Genomic DNA, 12,871 nt, shown 5'->3' with positions numbered 1-12,871 from the left:
GGTGAAAGAGCCTAGGTTTTCCTTATCAAACTCCAATCCCTTGGACAATCTAACAAGCAAACCCGCATTAAAGAGCTAGGATCTTAAGACAACATGTGAATCATCTTCCATCCCTAGAATCAATGACCACAAGGACTCTTGTTTCAGTTAAAGGTTTCATCTTACGTCCCGATAATCCATAAAACCCCAAAATCAAGTCATGAACGTCCCCATTACACACAAGCTTTAAGATCGGAAACAAGAATACTAGGAATTGAAAGAAAAGGCATATATATAATCAAATCATTCAACAAATACACAAGAATTCAAAGGCTACATCTATCCCCAACAAGATGGGTTTGGCTCTCCATTTCCATGGAGAGCCTTTAAGCTTACAAAATGGCCATGGAAGAAGATGAAGAACCCAAGAGGAAGAAGGGAGTGTTCCCACGAGCCCTAGCAGCCCTCCAAGATCTCCTCTGAGTGAGATGCACCTCCAAAGAACCAAAGACCCCAAATGCTTCGAGACAACTTGAATAAATAGGCATTTTGACACATCAGCAGTGTCACCGCTCAGCTGCACCCCAGCTGCACCCCAGCGGCAGCATTCCAGAGAGCTGGCGCTCAGCTGCACGCTAGCTGCACCCCAGCGACAGCATTCCAGAGAGCTAGCGCTCAGCTGCACAAAAACTGTACCGCTCCGCTACAGCAAGTCTGGTCGGGTGGCGCTCAGCTGCACAGAAACGGTGCCGCTCAGCCACAACATTCCAAAATTCTCTCTTTTTGTTTTACTTGCTTTTGTGACTGGTTAAGCTCTATATATTGGTGGAGGTTCTTCTAAGCATAATATTAGCTACAAAATACGGGGATTAGTGATGATAATACATCAATGTAGCCTAAAACACATTTATTTAGAAAACAAGACAAAAGAAGAGGATTAAACAAGTTACAAGTTAGAAAGGAGTTGATTTTGCTACTAAAATGATGCTTAGATAATGGTAAGAATTAGCATTATCATGCACAAACTTTTTCAGTATGCTGTGAGAGTTTTTCAAAGAGAAAAGTTTTCAAAACTGTTTTACTCTATTATTAAGTCGATTACATGCATGTTACATTCGACTAAGTTTGTTATGTTTTGAATAATTGTTAATGCTTGATATAACTGTCACAACGACTATATTTTTAAATATGTTGACCAAGCATTAAATGAAATTCGACTGCATTAATTGTACATTCAATTAACTGTATTGATTGCTGCTAACTGCAATAACAGAATTGCTATATTCGACTGCATTAGTAGCTTAGTCGATTAAAATGCGTCAGAGTTGTGTTTAACTATAAATTGAGGCGAATTTGATTTCTGTAAGAAATTTTGTGAATCTAACGGTTTGTGATCTTTTTTGCAGAAAGTGCATTCTTACAGAAAGAGAGAAAGAGCTCCAAAAAACAAGAAGTGACCGTGGTGATCATCTACTTGTGGATTCTTGAAGAGCAAATTAACTGCACGTACAAAGGTTGATCATATCTGCACATTGGGTGTAATTAAGAGATCAGAGGCTATAATCTTGTGAAGATTGGATTAAGGTTCCCTGTTGTGATTACAGGAAGAAGAGCGTGTTGCGTTCTTGACTTTGAGGGTGGCTCAAAGGGTTTGAACTACAGGAGAGGGGATTCTTGATGCTAGTCTGTTTGTATACTACCTATATTTTGATTAGAGGGTTAGAAATGTGTTTTATATTTTTGACGTGAGGTCGCTATAAAAGCCTTGTTGTAAAAACCTTGATTATTATAGTGCATTGGCTTCCTGTGGTTGAAAGGACACTGGATGTAGGCTTGGCCGAACTAGTATAAAAATCCAGTGTTTGATCTTTCTATCCCTACACTCTTTTATTCAGTCGACTTCTTACTTTACTCAATCGATTTAATTTTCACTGCATAAACAAGTCTTTTACCTTGCATTTCAAGAAAGTTATAAAGGCAACACTTTTGGTGAAAAAGATTTTGAAAGTTTTAAATTTTATATTTCACCAATTCACCCATCCCTCTTGGTGTGAGAAATTGAGTCATTCTTTTTTAACAACAAAGAAGGAGAAATAAGAGGAAATGTGATTTATGTGGATGTGGGGGTTCATATATATAGTAGGGACCGCTTTAAATGAGTTTAAATGAGGTGGTTGAGTTTTGGTGAATAACAGTTTTTTTAACCACCACCGTTTAGTTAAAATATTTGCCAAGGGTAAATAGGGAATGGAGAGGTGGAGGGAGAAGGGTGTGGTGGTGTAGGGAGAAGCTCTCTCACCAGAAACACAACATTGGGCCTACTAGACCGAAAAGGTCCACTCTAAATTTGCCAAAAACGGAGCTGCCAACGCTGGCCATTGTGACACCCACAACCACCTCCATCTGCACCTCCCTTGCCATCACTCACGCAACCAGAAAAAAACCAAAAACAGAACAGAACTCTCAATCCTAGATACAATCCCAAAACATAGCCATCAACTTCAATCGCAAACGCTGAATGATCAAGAGCACAAAATCTTCCAACCGAAAAACCCCAAATCCCCATTTCAACCCCTAGCCCCCATCACGAGATCAAAACTTGCAAGTAAGAAACAAAAACCCCATTCAAACAACACGAATTGAAAGTTTAATTAGGATTCTATGATTGAAATTTCAAATTTAGGGAAAATTAATCAATGAAAAAACTGATTAGGATTTTAATTAGGGTTTAGAAAATAACATTTAATAAAAACAACCTTAACGCATAACACTTTCTTATTATAATTCATGAGAAACCTAAATCCTTAATTTAATTCTAATTATAATTAAATCAAAATCCTAATTTTTAATATATCATTCATATTAATAAATAAATAAAAATCCTAATTTCAATCTATTCTAGTTCAATTAGGCGAAAACCATATTTGTATCAGCATAATAATACGCCAATGTTTATTGGTCTAAACAAAATATAATTTATAAAATCTACTATAACAAATAAGTAAATGTAATAAAACATACATCATACCTATAAAGAAAATCAAATATATATCCACATTCATCATATAATAAAACATTAAAAAAAAGGAGTTTCCCAATACCTTGGTCAATCCTAAGGCTTTAATCTCTCTTTACACTAAAAGTTTTCTGTTTCTCTTTCTATTTGATCTTAAATTTCTAGGGTTTCTAAACATAATCAACCATTTTTTCTATATCGTAATATTTATAAATAAAATCACTCTATCTTTAATATTTTATCTCTTATTATTATTATTATTATTATTATTATTATTATTATATATATATATATATACTTTTTTTAAAAAACAGATCTATCTAACCTTTTATTTTATTTATTTATTTCCAGCTCTTTTACTTTCTACACCCCCTTATTTAATTTCTACACCAATTAAATCAAGATAAAAAGACTATTTTGCCCTTCTAAAAAAATAAAACAAAGGTTTCCCTTAACCTTGTAAATCCCTAAGATTGAACCCACACTCATTCACTTCTAAACCACCCTTCCATTAAAAAGCCAACATATCACATTGATAATATCTCACACACAGATCACCCAATTATCATGTATCAATCATGTGTTGTACTTTAATAATAAAATAATAAAATAATTAACATAGTAATTGCAATTCTAAAATACACCTAAACTTCACACTAATTACCAAACAATAACATTCAAAACTCCAATCACTTAATTCTCTAATTACTACATTTTCTCAGGTCTTACATTCATTCATCTTGTTTAAGTCAGTGTTTGATTATATTTTACTAAGTTATATAGTAATAAGTACCTATTAGCTCTGGTGGACCAACAAGTAATTGATTAGACCGCTTAATGATAGTCACTATACAAATTGAACATGTTTAGGTGCAGGTACTTAAGACATATTTGGTTTTGTTATGTGTCATATCATCCTAGGACGAGATCAATATTGATGTGGCCGAAAAATAATCAACTATATACAATACAACTCTACGACCACTTGAAACAAAAGGAGGAAAATTACTTTTTTTTTTCATTTTGCTAAAAGCTTAAGTTTTAAGGAAAGTGCTTTGAAAACAACAAGTCATTCTCGACCTCTCTCATTTTTCATTCTCAACACATAGAAAGTAAACCAAGTTTTTCTTTCTTCTTCCTCGTATTTTTGTTTCATACTACCTCTTCTTCTAATTTAAGGTAATTTTCTTTCCACTATTTATTTTTAAATCTCAAGATTTTATGTGTTCTTATTAGGAGAAAAATAATTTTAGAATTATTTTTTTAGTATATTACTACCAAATTCTTCTAAAAATAAGGACGCTTGACATCATATTGTAAACTTCATCTTTGTGATTTTATTTTGTAAATTTTGAATCTACCCTAATTTTTTTAATATTGTGATGGCTATTTGAAATTTAGAATCCAAAAGTGAATTTGGGTACCAAAACTTGTAATAGTTTGTTAAGATATAAATCTAACAAAATTTCTTTTTTTGGAATAAAAACGCTGTATAGATTTGCTATAAAATTATTATATATACATATTTTGAAAAGGTTAAGCTACATCAATTTGATAATTGTTTCGGTATATATTTGTGTATGGCTGAGAGACTAACCTTCCATACGTGTGCTTCCTTCTTCCAACCTCTAAATCTCCTACCACGCACTCTTCGACTCTTGATCGGGGGAGGTACCTAAAAAATGTACTCCGACGCTCAAGTTAGGCGTGGGCTTAGTGATTTGTTTATCACAATGGATTGTTTTGGATGATCTAGTTCAACGTACCTAGCTTTTGGCCTTGTCACTGTATTTATAAGTGTTTCATAGATCAAATAAAAACAAACTTATCTTTTGTTCAGTCAGTTGTTCATAAACAGCTTATCAATATCTTTAACTAGATAGTGTTAACATCATTAAAGTATTATTTTATTACCTGCCGAATCATATCATTGGCTCATTGGCCCTATCTTACTGGATTTAGCCCAATTAAACTTATTAGCCCATTCCTGCCCTAGTTCTGTTACGGCCTAATACGAGCCACTCAACCTTTGGCCCAATTACGGCCCAATGTAGACATAACGTTTAACTAGACCGATCGGCTCAATACTCCAACCGCTCGGTCTAGACCATGTACCATACATATGCCCCCCAAGTTCGAGTTAACCGTTTGGTTGTATGGAAGGGTTAACTATAGGACTTATGATAAGCATCTGGTGTTAGGACCTCTTACTGTGCACTGTTGGATGAGGATGTGACACTTTTTCAGATAATCATTTGGAATTCCCGCCTTCGAGGCAATTGTAGAGTCTCGTAAGCAAGACCGCAAGATCAAACTTAATCCTACCTACGACGCATATTGCTTTTAGGCATGTCAGTTACCCCTCATAAATGCGAAAAGATATTTGAAATCATTTGGTTACTCAACCGTCACTTCTTTGGAAAACTTCCTTCTTTCTCAAATCGTCGGCCATTTTCTCTCCATTCAACTCTCACTTCATTTGCACTCTTTAGGTAATAATGAATCCTTCTGTAATTTTAAACTGTTTGTCTGAATCTATGGGAGGAAAGGGGCAGGGTGACGTCATTGAGGCACCAGGCACCGTTGAAGTAGCATCAGTCGGAGTTCATTGCGACACCACCATCATTCTTAGTGATGAGAGTTCCTTTGTTTACGACAATGTCGTGGCTGAAGGCCTTGAGGAAGAAGAAGATTTATCTTCATCTTTGCCCAGCGTCAGCGGATACGAGTGGGTCTCTCACGATGTAAGTGATTTTCGTAGCCTATTTTGTAATAAATTAACACTGCGAGATTGAGTAGAAAACAACTGCATACTTAGAACCCTAAAATGTAGCTCCTTCATTAGGTTGTGTACCTGTAGAGGAAATGAGAGGGTTTTCCACAACAAGGGTAATTCTTCCGTTGATTTCTTTTTTGCTTATTCCTGCATGTTTTAGGATATGTATATAAGGCTTCCCTTTACTGAGTTCCAGATAGGTGTATTGAAGGTGTTAAATGTTGCCTCCTCACAACTGCATCCTAACAATTGGGGATACATTCAGGCCTTTGCCCTAATGTGCCAAGCGCTAGCCATTAAACCAACCCAGCTATATTTCTATACTATTTCCGTACTCGACCGAACGTTAGGAAGGGGTGGGTTTCTTTGATTTCTGAGCCGGGGAATGCTCTACTTGAACTGTTTTCTCAATCCTTTAAAGGATTTAAGGATAAATTCTTTAAAGTGAAAATAACCGACGTAGGTCGTTCGTATTTCTTTGACGAGGATGACAAACCCAAATTTCCCCTCTACTAGACCCAAGATCTGACTAGGTTAACCTTCTGGCCTCAAACCGACATGACGCCTGAAGAATTGGAAGCATCGAATGTTCTAAACGAGTTGCCTCGCCCCTTTTCTTCCCATAAGATAATAAACTGCCTTGAGCATGATGACTTCATCTCTGGGTGTTCAGTATGCTACTTTTTTCAGACTTACTTTTATGTTTTGTGACTGTAATGGACTACACGTTGAGAAAGGGGATGTCGTGAAAAAGAGCAAGAGTACTGATGAACCCCCCCTCCCGCTTACTCCCAAACGATCTTTGGAGCTCGACCTTTTGTCTAGGTCACCAAATAGACTTCAACATGGATGACGTCGAGAGGGGTGTGATTGAGAACATGTTAGAGCAACAATTGGCCGATAGTACTATAGAATTAGCTTGTCGAACGACACTAGCAGTTTGGCACCTGGTTTACGCCTCAGATAGAGGTACCCTGAAAACTGAGCTACAAAACACTCAGGCGCAACTGAAAGAATCCATCGCTGCTCATTCTCAGTGTGAACAAAAACAAAAGGATTTTGAGGAACTACTGACAGAAGCTCGACGCATAATAGAGAATGTTCAAAAATCCAGTGTTGCACTGAAGAGAAAATACGACGACCTTGTTGTCGAAACAGAATCGCCGAGGAAAGAGAACCAGGAACATAAAGCGACTAATGTGTCGTTAATGGTTGACAACAACACTCTCATGAAGCTCAAGAAAAACTTTGGCATAATTGAACGAGAAGCTAAGGATGAAAAAAAATCCTTCGCAAAAAGGTTGAAGAGGATAAGGAGTTAATGGAGGAGATGGGAAAGGCGATTGTTTACAATCACACCCAAGGCTTTGAGAAGGCGTTGAGGCAAGTTCCCTACCTCTTGAACGTGTCTATTGAAGGTGTTGGTTTTGATGTGAAGAAAGATGTTTATCAAGGGGAACTTGTGCCCCTAAGAGACATTCCTGAGGAGGAGACTTGGAAGCTACGCCACCCTTAGTGGTTGGAGCAAGGGTTGAAGGGGAGCTCATTGCAGAAGCAGTCAATGTTGAGAGTCTTGAAAAGGAAGATCCAGCAGTCACATCGAAGGATGACGCTACCCCTGTAATTATTACATAGTGTAGATTTTTATGTATTATCACTTTGAACACTTTGAACACTTTGAACGCTTTTACCATTTGTGTTGTGATGCTTTCTGCTTTATCTCTTGTAATGAAACGCCTTCATTTTTATCCTTGATACCTGCAAATCTTAAAGGATTTCGTTTTTTGATTTAGTATTGATTACCTTGGAACTATTCAGTAGGTGGTTTGATTGTCATGTGATTGTTGATGCCTGAGTGTGCACTTCGTACTTTGTTTGAAGCGTTTGTCTTGACAAAAGAGTTCCTCGCGTAACACGTAGCCTGTATTGTGCAGATTTTGGGAATGTGGTTGCCCATCTTGAATGTTATCCTCCTCCTTGTTGTTTTTTTCTTGAGTTTCACATATCCTCAATACGAATAAACTCAGTGATCCTTTTCTGAAGCTCATTCATAGTCTTTGGTGGTCTAGCATACAACTTTTCAGCAAAATATCTCGGTCGTAATGACGAAGGCAAATTATTGATGATAAAAGTGTGATTCACATCTTTAACTCGTCGGGCGGCTTCATTGTACCTTTGTATGAATGCCTTCAAGGTTGCATCCTTCTCTTGTTTGGTGTTTACTAATTCCACCGGTGTCATCTCCTGTTTTCGATTGGAGGCGTACTCTCTTCTAAAGAGAGTTTCCATGGTGGCGAAGCAATCTACTGTGTTTAGGAGAAGAGTGTTGTACCATTCCAACACCTTGTCCCTTAGTGACAAGGAGAAGGCTCTGCATATGACAGATCATTGTCCGTGTAGAATGTCATTGCATTGGTGAAGATCCTGAGATGATTATCAGGGTCTGTCGATCCATCGTACTTCTCTAATGCAGGAGGAGTTTTTTCCGGCATAGGAGTTTGCATGATGGTCGTCGTGAACGGAAGTAAGCTGGTAGGTCGAATAGTTTGCAAGGGCGTTGGTTCCCTTCTTCCCTGACCGTTTGGGTTGGTATGAACAGATGGTTGTCTATTACGACAGCCATTGTTTGCACCTTCCCGGTTTGAGGCGAACAGTTCGGGAGGAACTCGTTCCGCCCTTTTGTTGCAATCTCTTATGTGTGCTTCTGTTGCATCTCCTGTTGTGCTTGCACCTATGTCTGTATGGTCTGCGCTTGTGCCTGCATATGGGCTTGTATATCTATGATCAGCTCTCTGATGCTATGTTGCTCCTCCATATTTCCCGTGGTCACCATTAGGTTACTTCAATTCTCTCGGACCCACGGTGGGCGTTAAAATGATTCGGTATATATTTGGGTTACTACAATAGCTCGGTCTAGACCATATACCATACAATAATTATATAACATATTCTTTATTATATAACATATACTTTATGATCAGATTGATGAGAATTATGAGATTTTGGATTGAGTTCGAAGTTCTGTTTGTGATAATTGTAAGCTAAATATGTGAAATATATTGAAGTTAATAATTGTTTTTTGTTATTACTTGAAAATAATCGTATTTAAATATAAAATGTTGTGTAAATTGATTCATTAGTTTATTTAGTTGTGTATGTGTGCATTAAATTCACCCTCATAGTCTTTTATCAGGAAATGGTTACGACGACTCAATGTAGAAACAAAAATTTAACTAAATCACAGTTTTCCATAATATCCAGTGATGTTAATATATCTTATGGAGCTTCTTTTAACCAGCGTACGTGATGGAAATGTTGTTTCCTCTGAATACTTAATGAGATTGTTGTTGTTCTTTCTTGTTATAAATGCTATTCATATTGTAATATAACTACTATTTCTATTTTTTATTAATTAGTTATTCTAAACAAATAAATTTAAAGTAATAGCTAACAACGAGTTAGGATGTTATAACTAAGCATATTGATGGTTCAAATTATGTGAATAACAAATTAATTTAGAGGAAAAATTATAATCAATAATATCTCAAATCAGATTATTATGTATCTAGCTTTTTAGTTAATTATAAATTAATTATTCTATAATTAATATATCGGCAAACTGTTATGTAGGTTAATATCGAATGAGTTTTATTTTTGAAACTTAAACTTTTTATTATATTTATATAAATACAACAATTAGTTTATTTTTTTAAACTGTAATTTCAAACTCTTTTTTCAAAGGAATATAATTTCAAACTTAATATTAAACGTTAATGTCATCATTGGTACAGTTAAAAATGCAAAATAATATTATTTATTTACTTAATAATTTATTATTTTAGTATTCAAATTTATACTTGTGCGTTAACCTTTTAAAATAACAGTAAATATCTCATACGTTTATATTTTACATTTATTATGCTATTAATATTTTATTTCAAAATCAAATGACCTTATTTATTAAAATAATATTAATTATTTATTAAAATACAATATATATACTTTTCAGTGCAATATCATCTATACTCTGTTTGTGGCAGAAAAGAATAAATACTTTAGTAAACTCTCTTCGTAAAACTTGGAAAAAAAAAATTAAAAGGATTTTTGGGTTAAAGTAATCAGAAATAAATAGTTAAATTCAGTTATTCTAATTTTAATTATTTAAAAGTTATTATAACCAACTACTATAAATAATACATTTTAAAAAATATCAGAATTTTTTAAACTTTTGAGAACAGTTCGAGTTGAATTAATGATAAAAAATATTTATTTTTATAAAAAAGGTAAGCATGATTCATATGGTAAATATTATTAAACTGGGCATAAAAATTATTTCATACAGCACAAAAAAATTTAAAAACTATTTTCTATTTTATAAAAAAACTAATTATGTATTACGGGTTAACTTACTAGTTTTAACTTGTAAAAAAGAAAACATTTTCTTTTTTCTTTTTGGTTACTTGTCAATTCGGATATTTGTAAGCTTACTCACAAAACAACTGAAATATAGTTGTCAAATTAGCTTTCAAATCCATATTATCCTCAAATAAAGAAAATACAATGGATAGATTAGGATGATATTGATCTAAATTAGAATTGAACCAGTTCAAGTAATCAACTCATAATCCAAATTAAGTTCATTGCGACAACTTAATACAAAAATTAACAGACTAAACCAGTGCGGATAAAAGGCAAAACACCAACATTTTTTTCTCATTCGAATTCAAGGTCTAATCATCCTTTGTTCTAAAGAAAACAAAAACAACCTCCTTGAATGCAATTTTCCTTCACTTGTTTTCTCCGGAAATCTTTGGCAATTGATCTTCTGCATTTGAGATATCATCATGGGAGGGTGTTGCAGTCGTGTTTCAGTACATGATGTGGAATGTTCATGCAACCATAACCATGATGATGGTGCATGTGAACACGGTGGGGACCGTATCATGTCAAGAGGGTCCTCTGAATTTGTATCAATGTACAGCAAAAAGGGTTCAAAAGGAGTTAATCAAGATGCATTGACTGTGTGGAAGGTAAGATTCTTGATGTATATGTTCGCAATTTGGCTTCATTTTATATTTCCCTTTCAATCAATCTGCCTGGAATTGTTTTCCTTAAAGAAGGTTGAAAATTACATTTTAGAAGGTGAAATTGCAGATATAAAATTAACTATAAGGGGTTTCCATCCTTAAAACATAATGACTCGTAGTGAATAAATTCATGGCTTGGATTAATGGTTAATATGATACGTTATCAGGACTTCACTGCAAAGAAGGACATGATCTTTTGTGGGGTGTTTGATGGTCATGGTCCTCTGGGGCACAAGTTTTCACAGTCTATACGTGACAAACTACCCTCAAAACTCTCTGCATCAATCAAACAGTCACAACAAAAGGTCATCAAACACAATGATACTAATGCTACAGATGGAAGTAGTCATAGTAAAGTGCATTTTGAGGATAACCAAAATATGTCCTTTTCTTCATGGGAGGGAAGCTTTATGAAGTGCTTCACTGAAATGGATGAATACCTTGCTAAGAACATAGACTCTAAAGGGTTTTCTGGAGGTAGCACTGCTGTAACTGTTATCAAACAGGTACAATTAGACATTCTCAATTTCATTATCTCATTGTCAATGTTGCAAGAATGTTATAATTAACCACATTCTTTCCCCTTTTTAAATTTCAGGGTGACCAATTAATAATTGGAAATTTGGGGGATTCACGTGCAGTTCTTTGCAGAAGAGCAGATGACAACCATCTTATTCCTGTTCAACTTACTGTTGACTTGACCCCAGATATTCCAAGTAGGTCTTGGTATTAACTGTTAATCTAAGTTTTCTGATCTTAAAATTTGGTTAAATAGATTAGTTAAGCCCTTATTCATTAAGAACTTATCAAATCAAAGGAGAGGTTATTGATAAGTTGATTCTAAACCTTATTGAAATAAGCTAAAAGAACTTATTTAGATAAGACACTCTTTGAAATGTCCCTGTGTCTAACTTGCTTTTCTTCTTCAATGTCACTCAGGTGAAGCTTTAAGAATCATTAATTGCGGAGGTAAAATATTTTCTGTAAATGAAGAACCAAGAGTAAATAGAATATGGAGGCCAAATGGGAGTCGCCCTGGACTGGCTATGGCAAGAGCCTTCGGAAATTTTTGCCTAAAAGATTATGGTCTCATCTCAGTCCCTGATGTATCATACAGAAAACTTACAGAGCAGGATGAGTTTGTGGTTCTGGCTTCTGATGGGGTAAGCATTTTCGTATCAAGATCTCAAACATTTGATCAAATAGAGCTTTCAAACAATAAACAACAACCAATTATCATTCCCCAAATTATATCTCAATCAAAAAAGGTCTAAAATTTCTTTCTTTTACAGGTATGGGATGTGCTAACAAACAGTGAAGTAATAGACATTGTTGCTTCAGCACCAAAAAGGTCCATGGCAGCTAAATTGTTAGTGGACCATGCAGTTAAAGCATGGAAACGTAAGTATGTTTCCATGGTTGATGATTGTACAGCCATATGCTTGTTCCTGAAGGATCAAACTGTTTTAACCCAATCCTGACACAATGTGAGTGTGAGCAACAACATCCCTCTGAAGCACCTGCATCGGTCATAATCTAGAGATGTAAATACTGAATGTAACGAAGTGTAAATGGCACGAGTAGTTTTAGAATCAAAAGGAAGAATTTGAAGCTCTTGTAGGTTATCTGGATTCAATTTTGAATCATAATAGCAATGATCTCAGTAGCTTAAGGGGAGTTGAAGCTGATCCTAACTCAATAAGAACTGTACAAATCAAAATGTATAATGTTATTGGGAGGTGGGGGGACTAGAGCAACTTACAATGTACAAATAGTATAGCCAGAAGGTTTTGTTTGGACATAAAAGCAGAAGAAAGCAATTATTTTAGCCTTCTATTCTGGTTTGATTTCATCTACAAGAATTTTCTTTTATCAGCCTAGTGCGATGAACTTTTAATAAATTGTAACACTTTTTTCTGGCTTGGATACTACAAAGTTCAATGAAGAACTATGCATACCTCCTTTTCTATTCATGTTCAATTGTTTCTCAGTGTGATGTGTTAACTCTTCCAC

General features: G+C 35.0%; 1 protein-coding gene across 1 annotated transcript; it reads left to right on the top strand.

The window, feature by feature from the left end:
* Nucleotides 1-10,615: 10,615 nt before the first annotated feature.
* LOC148193755 (putative protein phosphatase 2C 74) lies at nt 10,616-12,727 on the top strand. The gene is made up of 5 exons (XM_088099078.1): nt 10,616-10,801; nt 11,026-11,364; nt 11,457-11,574; nt 11,798-12,021; nt 12,151-12,727. The coding sequence occupies exons 1-5, from the start codon at nt 10,616-10,618 to the stop codon at nt 12,337-12,339; spliced, it is 1,056 nt and encodes a 351-aa protein (XP_087955204.1). The 3' UTR covers nt 12,340-12,727.
* The last annotated feature ends 144 nt before the right edge of the window (nt 12,728-12,871 follow it).

The sequence above is a fragment of the Vigna umbellata genome, chromosome 9, assembly GCF_029865625.1.
Source record: "Vigna umbellata cultivar VRB3 chromosome 9, Vumbellata_1.0, whole genome shotgun sequence".
NCBI lineage: Eukaryota > Viridiplantae > Streptophyta > Magnoliopsida > Fabales > Fabaceae > Vigna > Vigna umbellata.
Note: the sequence above shows the minus strand (reverse complement) of the source record. Positions and strands in the feature narration are given on the sequence as shown.

Coding starts and splice junctions, on each gene's coding strand:
- LOC148193755 (XM_088099078.1), top strand. CDS start 10,616: ATGGGAGGGTGTTGCAGTCGTGTTTCAGTACATGATGTGGAATGTTCA. Junction 10,802..11,025: donor ATGCATTGACTGTGTGGAAG/GTAAGATTCTTG, acceptor ATACGTTATCAG/GACTTCACTGCAAAGAAGGA. Junction 11,575..11,797: donor CTTGACCCCAGATATTCCAA/GTAGGTCTTGGT, acceptor AATGTCACTCAG/GTGAAGCTTTAAGAATCATT.